Here is a 15,353-nt window from a genome sequence, read left to right as displayed (position 1 = left end):
CACTGAACACGGCCTTAGCTACTAGCGCAGGCCGAGGAGAGCAGCCCTCTCAGACCTCTTATACTCTCTACTCCACATATCACACACACACCTCTCCAAGTCGTTCATCGTGTGTATGTCTGTGACTACGCTGTCTTGACATTTGTCCACAGTGGCGAGCAGCGGTCTAACGGCACTGCATTCTTAGTGCTTGACGGCGTCACTACCAGACACCCTGGTTGAATCCAGGCTGTATCACACACCAGCCGTGATTGGAGTCACATAGCGGGCGCACAAACATCCAGCATCGTCCGGTTTTGTCCGTGCTTGCTGTCATTGAAATAAGAATTTTCTTCTACTTGCCTAGTAAATAAACAAAACTTGCCTGGAAGTTGATCCCTCCTTTATTGAGAAGCCTCTATGTTTCTAATCATGTGAGTCTGGTGCCCCCCTGTAGGACAGCACGACCTCCACCCACCCCGGCAGCACGCTGGTCTGCTTCCTGAGTCTCTGATCTGGCCTACATCGTCCAGCTTGAGCTCAGCTCTCAGAACCATCCACACTGCTGGCCTGGCCTGTAGGCATGGACCCAGCAATCCTCCATCATCAGGCCGCACCAACGCTACCCCACACACACACACACACACACACACACACACACACACACACACACACACACACATATAATGGTGACCAAGGTTATGGATCCCAGCAAGGTCCATGTTTTCTGATACCAGGTAGAGACACAGATTTTTAATGTGACGCAGTGTGGTCAGAAACTGATAGCTACCTCAAACCAGTTCAATGTTGCAGCTGCTGTCTCTGTGTAGTCCTGAATTCCCACCATTTTTGCATTGCTTGATTGTGGGCAAGCTAGCTAAAGTTCCCTGCTAGGGAACTGTGTATAAACCATTGTGTCTGCAGCCCCCGGATGCTTATCTGGTGGCTTATTTCCTGTACAGTACAGTGAAAGCAGAAGCTCTGTATTAGTCCTGGCTTCCTTTTTTCAGACGGCAGAATGTGGAGAACCCGCACACACACCCACCCACACACACACACAGCTCACCATGCCGTTTGTCCCTGCAGGTTACGGGTGAACTGTGTAGGGGTGTTTGATGTCTTAACGTTTGACAACAGTCAGACCAACCATGTGACCCTCATGCCACAGTACCAGGTACAGTAACCCCACTGTCTGTCAGTCTGGCAGAACATAGCCTAGTTCTGATTCAGATGGACACATGGTTCTGTTCTGTACCCTGTTCGTGTGTGTGTGTCAATTTTCCTTCCTGGTATTCCCATTCAAACTGGAAATGTGTATTTTGTCAAGGACTTTAGTGGCCACACTGTATCAGCCATTTTGTTAGCCACGGTTTCTATTTTAGCATCTGCCACTGCCACACAGCTAGTTTGGAGATAAAAATATGAGATTGAGATTGGACATTGTCTACACTAGCTGCGGCAAGAGGTTGCATGTCGCCTGTACATGATAGTAAGCAATTCAACGTATAGAAGCCATGCAGGTAAGTGATGACTTCAGTTGAGTGAATATGGGAGGCTGCTAGTGTAGTGATGACTGGTGTAATGTACGGCTGGGACGATACCACTATTCTTTCGATGGCAAAAATGTAAACATGAAGCAGACCTCACTCTTTGTTCCATTAATAACCTGCTGTATGTAAAATAATGTGCTATAGTTTAGAAAATAAATACATGTGACTCTGGATTACAACATAATGTTTGTTTCCAACATTAGGGCTGTTCTCCTAAAGAAGTTAAATCAGCTTTGTGTTTTGTTTCCTTGCCACGATAGTAATGAGTATCTCAATAGTGGTATCGTCCCGGACCTAGTTTCATGTATGAATGAAGCCAGAGAGTTGATATGTCACTACCTGTCATTTAATTTTTTTATGGGAAGGAGCTTGGGTGGGAAATCTCAGGATACCGGATACAGTTTTAAATCCTAGTGTGTGTCTGTTATACTTGGCTTTGTGAGATGTNTGCAAATCCGACTAGTAAAACCGCCATGTTTTCGTTAGTGTTACATCATGATTTTTTTTTTCAAATATCTATTTCCTCAAGCAATATTGTGGACACAATCTATCAGCTGTCTTGTAACCACAATTGTATATTTTGAGCCTCTGCTAGTGCTGTGTGTGTTTGCTCTGAGTTTTGACTTGCTGACCTGATTCCCTTTTTGAAATGGTTGAGTTGGCCCCTGGCTGTAGTGTGTTCTGTTAACTGTGTGTGTGCGCTTGCAGCAAGCGGACCTGATATCCCTGGGCAAGGTGGTGTTGGCCCTGGCCTGTAACTCTCTGGCTGGAATTCAGAGAGAGAACCTGCAGAAGGCCATGGAGCTAGTGTCAATCAACTACTCATCAGACCTCAAGAACCTCATCCTGTAAGACACCCACAGACAGAACCTGCACAAGGCTAAGAAGCTGGTGTTAATCAACTGCTCACGCATCTGCAACAAACACTCACATATGGCATCACATGTCCAACTCCAGTCCTCAAGGGCCGAGTGTCTGCAGGTTTTCACTCTTCCTTTCCACTTGATTGATGAATTAAAGGTCACTACTGAGTAAGGAACTCCCCTCACCTGGTTATTTGGTCTTAATTGGACACTAATTGAAAGACAAGAACAAGAGCCTCAGACGTGGCCCTCCAGGAATTGAGTTCGACACTCCTGCGTTGTTAGTTTGGACTGACTGAAGTAATGCTGTCTGTGTTGTAGGTATCTGCTGACAGAGCAGTCTAGGCTGCGAAGCGTCAATGACATCATGCCTATGATCGGAGCTCGCTTCTACACACAGCTGGACGCATCACAGATGAGGAATGATGTCATCGAGGAGGACCTTGCCAAGGTACACACACACACTAAGTTTTCATCCAATTGGTGATAGATTTTCATGTGAATATTCTCAAATCTGCATACACACAATATGCATATTTTCCCACCAGAGATGTTTCCACCAAATTGACTTGTTGCAGATAAAAGGCTGTGCGTAATTACGTAGTTCAAATAGCTTTTGCACTTAAATTCTTGCAAGTTAAATGGATTTCCATCTCATTTTCTACTTTACAGATGGGTTTTGTCATAAATGTTGCGTTATATAGCGAATGTGTCCACTCTGGTGTTGGTTTGTGCGCTCTAGCCAACAGCTGGCAGATACAGCGAGGGTAGACTACCTACATGATGAGATTGTTATGGACAAAAGAGCATTATTCTGTGAAACGGCAGCCAAGTATCGATCATCATGCCACCAGAGTTGGACCCTGGATATTTATAGGAAAGGAGCGTCAAGCCTTCCCCACCCTGTGAAGTTAATCAGAACTTAATCTGTAGCCTAATAAACGGAATGGTTTTCTGAGTTGTAGTGGGAGGACCAAACACCATATCATCGTGTGACTCCAAGTTGACTTCGATATGATGGTTAGTTATTATATCAATATTTGCTCATAAAGGCAATTCCACCGCCATTTCTTGCATAATTCATTTGACTGACGCAGAGATCTCACCTTGTCAAGCATATTTAGTATTGTCGACATGTTTCCACCAGGRCTGTCGTGACCCTTTTTTTTATCCGTCATGTACTTTACTCGCATAAAAAGGCTGGAAACCTGGTGTGTGTGTTTTTGTGATGCCACCTCTGCTCTGTAGAAGGCGTGGTGAAGGGAAGGCACGCAAGAGGGTGAGGAAGGAGAGGGTGTGAAGATACAGGGTGTGGGCTGTGGTCCCTCTGTCCACACTCTACAGCTTCTGCTTTCCTCTTCTGTCCTGCCCTCCCCCTTCTTCAGTTTTGTTTTGGTGCTTGTATCAGGGAAGAGAGGAGTGAGTATGTCCTGTGTGAGCGGTTCTGCTGTCATCTTTAGCATTAAACAGGAAATGCCACCTTTCAGTCGATCAGTTGTGTATGTGCGAGAGTCATGTTAGTCCCTTGGTGTGGGGTTCCTGTTCAGATGGGTTTCTGCTAGTATTTTTATCCACAATAACCTTCATGCTTTTACATGTACTTCTCCTTCCTTACATACAACACAGATAAGCACCACTGTTTCGAATTGTGTTACCAACAGGAAATGGTGTGTGTGTGTGTGTTCATGCTCTCTGTGGGTTTGCATTGATGGTGACTTATTTAAAGGAACAATCTGCAGTTCAAAATCTAAAAAAGTGTCCACCCCCGCCTCTGTTTTGGAAAATAGTTGAAGGATAGGACTGGAGAAATGTAACCACTCTCAAATTCATAGATTTAGCTATGGATGCAAGGACTGACTGTCCGTGAGATCAAAATTACTATAATAATATTTAGCGGACACTTTAACCAAAGTGACTTAGTCATGTGTGCATACATTTTACATATGGGTGGTCCCAGGAATCGAACCCACTATCCTGGTGTTACAAATGCCATGCTCTACCAACTGAGCCATAAAGATTTTATCAAAATATTGAGGCTATATTTATAATTTATATTCTTCAAGAATCAATGGGTATATACCATTTCATTTAATAGTCCAACAATGTATTGCAGATTGCCTGTTTAACTCCAGTAAAGTAATATACACTGAGTGTACAAAACATTAGGAAAACCTGCCCCTTCCATGACAAAGTGACCAGGTGAATCCAGGTGAAAGCTATGATCTCTTATTGATGTCACTTGTTAGATCCACTTCAATCAGTGTAGTTGAAGYGGAGGAGACGGGTTAAAGAAGGATTTTTAAGCCATGGATTATGCCCTGACAAATTGAGGTTGTTTTGAGGACAAAAGGGAGGGTGCAGGTTGATATTAGGACTGTTTTGTACACTCTGTATAACTAATACTACCACCTACCGTTCACACAGACACCTCTTCCAGTTGAAAATAATACATTTTCATTTGACCCATTGTGTTGTGGTTCTAGGAGTATGATATTTGACTGATCAAGTTGTTTTCTATCTGTTGTAGGAGGTCCAGAATGGTCGTCTCTTCCGTCTGTTGGCCAAACTGGGCACCATCAACGAGAGGCCAGAGTAAGTACTGTATCACTCTGAAGTAAATGTTTCACATTGACCAATTGACTCTCCCTTCATTTCACACTTCTACAAGCTCTCTTCACTTGTAGGTGTCTAACTTTGTGTCTCTCTGTGCCAGGTTTCAGAAGGACCGTACGTGGTCGGAGACGGGGGACCGGTATCTGCTGAAACTGTTCAGAGACCACCTGTTCCACCAGGTGACGGAGGCTGGGACCCCCTGGATAGACCTCAGCCACATCGTCTCCTGCCTCAACAAAGTATGTCTCCTCCTCCTGCTTCTCTTTCTGTATTTCTCTCTTTCTCCCTCGCTCTATCTTTCTGCCTCTCTCTTCTCTGGGTTGTTCTCACCCTTCTTTCTGTCTTTTACTCAGTGCTGTCCCTCTCCTCTCCACTCACCCTCCCTCCTCTCCTCTCCACTCTCCCTCCCTCCCTTCCTCTTTTCACCTTCGCTCATTCTCCCTCTCTCCTCACTCACCCCCCCCCTTCTCTACCACGTCCCCTCCCTCCTCTTCTTACTCACTCACTCATCCTACCCTCACTCACCCTCCCTCCTCTCCTTCCACTCACCCTCCCTCCTCTCTCACCACCCTCACCTCTCTCCTCTCCACTCACCCTCCTGCCTCTCCATCCACCCTCTCCCTCCTCTCCACTCACCCTCCGCCCTCCTCTTTCACTCGCTTCATCTCCCTTCTTCTCCACCACCCCCCCTTTCTCTCACTCACCCTCCGTCCTCTCCTCACTGTCCACTCACCCTCCATCCTCTGCACTCACTCCACTCTCCACTCACCCTCCCTCCTTGGACTCGCACTCTTCATCATCTCACCCTCCCCCTCCTCTCCACTCCCTCCGTCCTCTCCTCACTGTCCACTCACTCTCTTCTCCTCACTGTCATCACTCTCCACTCACCCTCCCTCCTCTTCACTCACACTCCTCTCTCTCCACTCACCCTCCCCCCTCCCTCTCCCACTCACCCCTTCTCCACTCACCCTCCTCACTCCACACACTCTTCTTCCTCTCTCCATTCACTCATTCCTCTCCACTCACTCCTCCCTCCTCTGGCCTCGCTCTCCACTCACCCTCCCTCCTCTGCACTCGCTCTCCACTCACCCTCCCTCTGCACTCCGCGTCCACTCACCCTCCTCTCCTCTGCACTCACACTCTTCTCCTCACTCTCACCCACCCTCCCTCCTCTCCACTCACTCACTCGGCCCTCCTCTCCACTCACCCTCCCCCTTCTCTCCACTCACCACCCTCACCCCTCCGTTCCTCTCCTCACTCTCCACTCACCCTCTTCTCCTCACTCTCCACTCACCCTCCCTCCTTTGCACTACTCTCCACTCACCCTCCCTCCTCTGCACTCCCCTCCCCCTTCTCTCCACCTCTCCACTCCCTCCTCTCACCCTCTTCTCCTCTTCCACCCTCCCTCCGATTTCCCTCCCTCTACTTCACTCACCCTCACTCTCAACTCACCCTCTTCTCCTCTCCACTCACCCTCTCCTCTCACCCTCTTCTCCTCACTCTCCTCTCACCCCTCTCTCCTCTCCACCCTCCCTCCGATTTCGCTCCCTCCGCCTTCACTCACTCACACACACTCCCCACCCACTCACCCTTCTTCTCCTCACTCACCCTCTCTCCACTCTCCCACTCACCCTCCCTCCTCTCCTCACTCCCTCCGCTCTACCCTCCTCTCTCCTTCACTCCCCCCCGCTTTCACTCCCTCCTCCCTCACCTTTCCACCCTCTCTCCTCACTCGTCCATCCTCTCCACTCACCCTCCTCTCCACCTCATCTCCATCCTCATCCCTCTTTTCCACTCACCCTCTTCTCCTCACCCCCTCTCCCCTACTTCTCTCACCACTCACCCTCCTCACCACTCACCCACTTCTTCTCTCAACTCACCCTCTTTCCTCACTCTCCACTCACCCTCTTCTCCTCTCCACTCACCCTCCTCTCCGTCATACCCTCCCTCCCTCCCTCCCTCTACTTTACACTCACCCCTCTTCACACTCTCCACTCACCCTCTCCTCTCCCCTCTTTCTGTGGTGGAGCCACTTGTTTTCAGATATATATATATATATCTCTTTCCTGTGCTGTGTACTGTATTGAGGAGCCAGCTTGAAACAGCAGCAGTTACTTGATCGTCTCTCTCTCTGGTCTCTCTGTGTTAGCTGGGACTACCAGTCTAGCAGTACTTATCTCTCTCTCTCCCGTCTCTCTGTGTAGCTGGGAACTACCAGTTCTAGGCAGTACTTATCTCTCTCTCTCCCGTCTCTCTGTGTAGCTGGACTACCAGTCTAGCAGTACTTATCTCTCTCTCCTCCCCGTCTCTCTGTGTAGCTGACTACCAGTCTAGCAGTACTTATCTCTCTCTTCTCCCCCGTCTCTCTGTGTAGCTGGACTACCAGGTTCTTAGCAGTACTTAGCTCTTCTCTCTCCCGTCTTCTCTTGTGTAGCTGGACTACCAGTCTAGCAGTACTTATTCTCTCTCTCTCCCGTCTCTCTGTGTAGCTGGACTACCAGTCTAGCAGTATCTTTATCTCCTCGTCTCTCTCCCGTGCTCTCTGGTGTAGCGGACTACCCAGTCTAGCAGTACTTATCTCTCTCTCTCCCGTCTCTCTGTGTAGCTGGACTACCAGTCTAGCAGTACTTATCTCTCTCTCTCCCCCGTCTCTCTGTGTAGCTGGACGCGGGCGTGCCTGAGAAGATAAACCTGGTGTCTCGTGATGAGAAGAGTGTTCTGGTGGTGACCTACTCGGACCTGAAGCGCTGCTTCGACAGTACCTTCCAGGAGTTGCAGCAGGCCGCTGCCACTGGCCCCCTGTAGCGCCCTCGCCGCCCCCCACACACAGGCAGCGGGGTGGGACTGTCTGAACCCGGAACCTGAAAGCACATTATTGCACTACATCGGAGGACCAGGTGCATAGTGATGACATCATCAAAGGGGGCGGGACTTGCTGGATCAGTCACATACACTGTCTTAGCAACCAGGAAGGCTTTTCTAAAGCAGATTTTTTTGGGGACAGAAATGGAAGCTGACGATGACAACAAGGATGATGAACACTGCATTATTATATTTTAGAACTGGGGAACAAAACGGATACTAAAAAATAAACCAACCACGTGGTATTGAACTTTTTCCTGCTTTTTTTTCTGTGGAGGATGCACTAAGATTTGACTTTTAATGAATGTGTGAGTGGCCTACAAGATGCATCTACAGACAGAGGTGAAGTCACAGACACACACCGACACAGACTGAGAACTGAATATAAATCAGGCTTTCTACTGCGTGTCTCTGCTGGAGACCACACCCCTTCATACCAACACATTGAGACGGGACAGACCACTGGATGCTTTCTAAGGGGGTGGTCAAAGAACCCATTCATGAAATGGGCCGGTCCAAGTCAGCCTTAGTTGTCGGTTCCCACTCAGAAAGGACAACCCACTGAGTTTTGGAGTAGGGTGCGGGTTGGGATGGGGACTCTGTTGAAACAGACCATTGAGGGGTGTGTTGGGTTTTTCTCCCGATGGCCGTGTTTGTTAGAGCAGAGTCATGCAGGCCAGGCAGCACCTCCTTTATTGCTTAATGATGGACACTATTGTGGAAAATGTTGTGACACAAATTATGAACTCGGGGGATGGAACTGTTTTGTCAGCTCTGGGGTAGAACCCATGGATTGGGCATAACTAGAGAATGGAGCCAGTTCTGCCTCAATTATTTTCTTTGCTGCCTCTCTCCCTCCCCTGAAGGGTCCCTCCCTCTGTCTTTCTCCCTCTCCTGAAGGGTCCCTCCCTCCCTCTTTCTCCCTCTCCTGAAGGGTCCCTCCCTCCCTCTTTCTCCCTCTCCTGTAGGGTCCCTCCCTCTGTCTTTCTCCCTCTCCTGAAGGGTCCCTCCCCTCCCTCTTTCTCCCTCTCCTGAAGGGTCCCTCCCTCCCTCTTTCTCCCTCTCCTGAAGGGTCCCTCCCTCCCTCTTTCTCCCTCTCCTGAAAGGTCCCTCCCTCCCTCTTTCTCCCTCTCCTGAAGGGTCCCTCCCTCCCTCTCCTGAAGGGTCCCTGGTGACCTCTTCGTTTGAGAATACGTTATGCTTTTTGTGATTCTTTCTAGCTGGTTCTTCTCATTTTACTCTGCTGTAGTGCAGTGATGCATGATGGGACATGGAAGGGACAGTCTTTCTGCCTCAACACAAACTTTATTCTGTGGACCAATTCCAACGGGGGCGAAGTGGATTGTAGGAAGGGGTTTTGAATCATTTTAAGAAAATGTGTTTTTTATTTGACCTTTTAAGATCATGTGACACACAACGTGCTGGAGACACCGAGCAGCGATGACCAGGAGTCACCTTTCACCTTTGACCCCTTCCGGAGGTCCCCTGGGTTTTTCCCCTGAAGTGTGCTCTCATTCACACCCTCTCATGGCTTTAAAAATAATGGATTGGCATAAGAGATGATGGAAACTCCAAACCATGCTTATACCAATCCAATGCCTTTGAATTCATAATGGGTAGTGAAGGAGTGTACACATCAGGGAGAAGGATGGAGAATTMGTAAGGGGGGTGGGGTGGTGGCTGTTGCACTCAGAAGCAAGGATCTATTCAGAAGGGTGAAACATTCAAAGTGTTTTAGAAATGTATTATATAGATCATACCAAGACTTCTAGTCACATGAGAAGGTAACTGTCTATTCTATACATCAGTTCTATGTGCAACATTCAACCCTATTGAATAGACCCTCTGTTGGATGGTTTGGAATTCTCTCAGGACAATGGACAGCTGCAGGGGCCCAATGACTGAATGTTTTTGGCCGTCATTGGTCGCCCTTTATCCAGTCAGATTGGTGTGGGCGGGACTCTTAAGTGGGGGTGGGGGGAAATTGTGAGGAGATGGATGCTCCTAAGCACAGATCTAGCATCAATTTACCGTAGTCCAGTCTTACCTGAACTACTAGGGGGATGACAACATATCTGACCCTATGTCAGTTGTTAGGGGCATATTCTACCTACTCCATGAGGTGAGCTGTGAGTTGGCTGTGTTAGAATCATGTACTGTTTCCTGTTTTTAGTGACATGATCAAGACCGAAAGCATATTTGGTGAATGTGGTGCTTAGACCCCTATCTTTAAACCAATCTCTTACACACAMCCATACCAACACACAGCCATACCAACACACAGCCATACCAACACACAGCCATACCAACACACAGCCATACCAACACACAGCCATKCCAACACACAGCCATDCCAACACACAGCCATCCCAACACACAGCCATCCCAACACACAGCCATCCCAACACACAGCCATCCCAACACACAGCCATACCAACACACAGCCATACCAACACACAGCCTTCCCTATCCACACATGTCAACGTTCATCATATCACCATCATGACACACACTCCAGTAATACTAGTGCTAGTGATGCGCGGGTCAGCTGTTTGTTCACCCGCACCCCCACCCGCAATTGCTAAAAACCCATCTGCAACAACCCGACTGTATGTGATAGGGAAAATCTGAGGGCTGCATCCAACCCTAACCTGCTAATATAGAAAACGCTCTGTTCCCTTTTTTCTCTTGAACATTTATTGAACAATTATGTTTTTCTTCAACATTTCATCAATTTATTGAATATTTAGGCCTCATGAACAGTAGCCTAATGTTTTGCTGAAACAAATGTGAAACAATAAATMGATATATTTTAGGCCGACTGCCTGTGGGCTAATAGCCTCTACCAGCATATGAATTAAATAAAACATCTAATGAAATGTGTGTGTATATATATATAAGGCTTAGAAAATAAATACACTGTTACACAAAATAAGATTTTGAAAACCAAAGTAGCCACTGTCCAGTTGAGACTATAATGGCCTACTTTCGTCTTTCTTTTGCAGCACTGTTGAGAAACAAAATAGCGTCCTCTGTGCTAGGTTAGTTGGCACGCGTAGTCTGCAGTTAGGCCCTGAAGCTTAGGTTTACACACTCATTTCTCTAATTAAATAAAAACCTCAATGTAGCCTATAGATATGAGTTACACAATTATACATGTACAGATTTTTTTTAAATTATTTTTTCCCCCTTCACTTTATTCAACCTGCCACCCACCCACCCTTCATCCACACAATATTTCAGGACCCTAAAACCCTTGCCCTGCGGATGTAACCGTGGGGTCTGCGGGGTATGAGTCAACCCGTGCATCACTAACTATTGCTGCCTTTCTCCCACACACACAGCTCTCTCCCCCCACACACACCTCCATCACCATCTTAGTATGTTTTATGCCCCTCTTGTGTTTGACTAAAATGTTGTAATTTTTGTGTGTACAGCAGTATTTTAATAAAGAACACCAAAACATAGTGTGTTTGTCTTCTATGTTCATGCTGGTGACAAAATAGGATTGTGTTGTCAGTCAGCTTGCGAAGTGTGGTAACTCTTCTTTGCTTAAACATTTTAAATGTGTTTTGAATACATGCACGTGTCAGTTAGCCACTGAGTTCTTTGCACTATCATGCATGTTATATAGAACTTCTACACCATAGCTCTGCATAGATTGGAATGGTTGGACATACAGCACCAGTCAGTTTGGACACCTACTCATTCAAGGGTTTTTCTTTTCTTTTTACTATTTTCTACATTGTAGATTTAATAGTGACGACATCAAACTATGTAATAACACATTGAATCATGTAACCAAAAAAGTGTTAAATCAAAATATTTTAGATTATTCAAAGTAGCCACCCTTTTCCTTGATATGACAGCTTTACACACTTGGCATTCTCTCAACCAGCTTCACCTGGAATGCTTTTCCAACAGTCTTGAAGGAGATCCCACATATGCTGAGAACTTGTTGGCTGTTTTTCCTTCACTCTGCAGTCCAACTCATCCCAAACCATCTCAATGGGGTAGAGTTTGGGTGATTGTGGAGGCCAGGTCATCTGCTGCAGCACTCCATCACTCTCCTTCTTGGTCAAATAGACCTTACATAGCCTGGAGGTGTGTTTTCGGTCATTGTCCTGTTGAAAAACAGATGATAGTCCCACTAAGCGCAAACCAGATGGGATGGCGTATCACTGCAGAATGCTGTGGTAGCCATGCTGGTTAAGTGTGTCTTGAATTCTAAATAAATCAGCGACGGTGTCACCAGCAAAGCACCCCCACTCAATCACACCTCCTCCGTGCTTCACGGTGGGAACCACACATGCAGAGATCATCCGTTCATCTAGTCTGTGCCTCACAAAGACACAGAGGTTGGAACCAAAAATCTCAAATTTGGACTCATCAGACCAGACAGATTTCCACCGGTCCATTGCTCGTGTTTCTTTGCCCAAGCTAGTCTCTTCTTCTTATTGGTGTCCTTTAGTAGTGGTTTCTTTGCAGCAATTCAACCACAAAGGCCTGATTCACCCAGTCTCTGAGCAGTTGATGTTGAGATGTGTCTGTTACTTGAACTGTGAAGCATTTATTTGGGCTGCAATTTCTGAGGCTGGTAACTCTAGTGAACTTATCCTCTGCAGCAGAGGTAACTCTGGGTCTTCCTTTCCTGTGACGGTCCTCATGAGAGCCAGTTTCATCATAGCACTTGATGGTTTTTGCAACTGCACTTGAATAAACTTTTTTCCGTATTGACTGACCTTCATGTCTTAAAGTAATGATGGACTGTCGTTTCTCTTTGCTTGTTTCGAGCTGTTCTTGCCATAATATGGACTTGGTCTTTTACCAAATAGGGCTATCTTCTGTATACCACCGCTACCATGTCACAATACAACTGATTGGATCAAATGCAATAAGAAAAATACATTCCACAAATAAACTTTTAACAAGGCACACCTGTTAATTTAAATGGATTCCAGATGACTACCTCATGAAGCTGGTTGAGAGAATGCCAAGAGTGTGCAAAGGTGTCATCAAGGCAAAGGGTGGCTATTTATATAAAATATATTTTTTATTTGTTTAACACTTTTTTTGGTTACATGATTCCATATGTGTTATTTCATCATTTTGATGTCTTCACTATTATTCCACAATGTAGAAAATAGTAAAAATAAAGGCAAACTTTTGAATGAGATGGGGTGTCCAAACTTTGACTGCTACTGTACATATATTGATTTAATGATCATTGACCGCAATTGAGCCTATATCTTTCTGCAGCCTTCCTTGACGTAATCTCATGAGGTTAACATATTGTAAATAAATAGCTAAAACACTAATCCATAGTTTCCAATGAATAAATTCTTCCAGCATACAACTGTGTAGGAACATCATGGTCATCATCAGGGAATGAACATCAGGGAATGATGGAGTGATACAGACAGGGAAAAGGGAATGATGGTGAGATAAGTGGCAGGGTAAAGGACTGATAGAGTAGTTAGAGGGAGGGGTAAAGGACTGATAGAGTAGTTAGAGGGAAGGATAGAGGACTGATAGAGTAGTTAGAGGGAGGGGTAAAGGACTGATAGAGTAGTTAGAGGGAGGGGTAAAGGACTGATAGAGTAGTTAGAGGGAACCCCTCCCTCTAACTACTCTATCAGTCCTTTACCCTCCCTATAACTACTCTATCAGTTCCTCTATCCTCTCTTCTAACTTACTCTACAGTCCTTACCCCTCTGACTACTCTATCAGTTTCTCTTACCCCGTCCCTCTAACTACCTCTAGTCAAGTCATTTACCCCTCCCTCTGACTACTTTATCCAGTCCTTTACCCCTCCCTCTGACTAGCTCTATCAAAGTGCCTTTACCCCTCCCTCTAACTACTCTATCATTAATTTACCCCCTCCCTCTGACTACTTTTATCAAGTCCTTTACCCCTCCCTCTGAACTACTTCTATCAGAAATATTACCCCTCCCTCTGACTACTTATCAGCCTATTACCCCTCCCTCTGACTACTTCTATCAGTCCTTTACCCCTCCCTCTAACTACTCTATCAGTCCTTTACCCCTCCCTCTAACTACTCTATCATCCTCTATCCCTCTCTCTAATACTACTGTATCAGTCCTTTACCCCTCTTAGACTACTCTATCAGCCTTACCCTCCCTCTAACTACTCTATCAGCTAATTACCCCTCCCTCTGAACTACTCATATCAGTCCTTACCCCTCCCTCTAACTACTCTATCAGTCTTTACCCTCCCCTAACTACTTATCAGTCCTTACCTCCCTCTAACTACTCTATCAGTCCTTTACCCCGTCCCCTCAACTACTCTATCAGCTATTAACCCCTTCCCCTCTGACTACTCTTATCAGTTTTAACCCTCCCTCGTAACACACTCTTATCATGCCCTTTACCTCCCTCTAACTACTTATCAGTCCTCTATCCCTCCCTCTAACTACTCTATCAGTCCTCTATCCCTCCCTCTGACTGACTCTATCATTCCTATTTACCCCGTCCCATCTAAACTACTCTATCATCCTTTACCCCTCCCTCCAAGCTACTCTATCAGTCCTTTACCCCTCAACCTCCAAACACTCTACATCCTTTTACCCTTCCCTCTGACTACTTTATCAGTTTCTTTACCCCTCTAAAGCTACTCTATCAGTCCTTTACCCCTCCCTCTAACTACTCGTATCAGTCCTTTACCCCTCCTCTAACACTCTTCAGTCCTTACCCCTCCCTCTAACACTCTATTCAGTCCTCTATCCTCCCTCTAAAACTACTCTAATCAGTCCTTTACCCCTCTAACTACTCTATCAGTCCTCTATCCCTCCCTCTAACTACTCTATCAGTCCTTATCCCCTCCCTCTAACACTCTATCCAGTCCTTCTACCCCTCCCTCTAACTACGCTATCAGTCCCCTTTTTACCCCTCCCTTCGTAAACTACTCTATCAGTAATTTACCCTCAACACTCTATCAGTCCTCTATTCCTCCCTCTAACTACTCTATCAGTCCTTTACCCTCTAACCTACTCTATCAGTTCCCTCTAATCCCTCCCCTCTAACTACTCTATCAGTCCTTTACCAACCTCCTTCTAGACTACTCTTATCATCCTCTATCCCTCCCTCTAACTACTCTATCAGTCCTTTACCCCTCTAACTACTCTATCAGTCCTCTATACCCTCCCTCTAAAACTACTCTATCAGTAACCTTTACCCTCCCTCTGGACTACTCTCAAGTCCTTGTACTCCCTCTAACTACTCTATCATCCTCTACCCTCCCTCTAACTACTCTATCATCCCCTTTACCCCTCCTCCTACTACTCGATATCAGTCCTTTACCCCTCCTCTAAACTACTCTATCAGTCCTTTAACCCGCTCCCGTCTGACTACTCTATCAGTAAACTTTACCCCTCCCTCTAATCACTCTATCAGTTCCTTTACCCCTCTTAACTTACTCTAGTCGTCCTCTTCCCCCTCCCTCGAACTACTCTATAATCCTTTACCCC

The 15,353-nt window shown here is 46.3% G+C and overlaps 1 protein-coding gene and 1 long non-coding RNA gene across 2 annotated transcripts in view; one reads left to right on the top strand and one right to left on the bottom strand.

The window, feature by feature from the left end:
- The window catches only part of LOC111972825 (poly(A) specific ribonuclease subunit PAN3), a 21,376-nt gene extending 10,042 nt beyond the window's left edge, over nt 1-11,334 (top strand). Inside the window, exons 13-18 of the mRNA XM_023999930.2 lie at nt 1,066-1,153; nt 2,238-2,377; nt 2,714-2,843; nt 4,920-4,984; nt 5,106-5,244; nt 7,667-11,334. Of these exons, the coding sequence (XP_023855698.1) occupies nt 1,066-1,153; nt 2,238-2,377; nt 2,714-2,843; nt 4,920-4,984; nt 5,106-5,244; nt 7,667-7,810 (706 nt within the window). The 3' untranslated portion in view covers nt 7,811-11,334. The remainder of the gene's footprint in view (nt 1-1,065; nt 1,154-2,237; nt 2,378-2,713; nt 2,844-4,919; nt 4,985-5,105; nt 5,245-7,666) is intronic.
- Nucleotides 11,335-13,705: 2,371 nt separating this feature from the next.
- On the bottom strand, nt 13,706-14,867 carry LOC139028679 (uncharacterized). The gene is made up of 6 exons (XR_011480907.1): nt 14,816-14,867; nt 14,628-14,718; nt 14,502-14,532; nt 14,273-14,335; nt 13,862-13,927; nt 13,706-13,727 (listed from the first exon to the last, which is right to left on the bottom strand). It is a non-coding gene; the product is annotated as an uncharacterized lncRNA (long non-coding RNA).
- Nucleotides 14,868-15,353: the final 486 nt, after the last annotated feature.

Source organism: Salvelinus sp. IW2-2015, linkage group LG14, assembly GCF_002910315.2.
Source record: "Salvelinus sp. IW2-2015 linkage group LG14, ASM291031v2, whole genome shotgun sequence".
NCBI lineage: Eukaryota > Metazoa > Chordata > Actinopteri > Salmoniformes > Salmonidae > Salvelinus > Salvelinus sp. IW2-2015.
The sequence above is the reverse complement of the archived record's forward strand: the minus strand, read 5'-3'. Positions and strand labels throughout refer to the sequence as shown.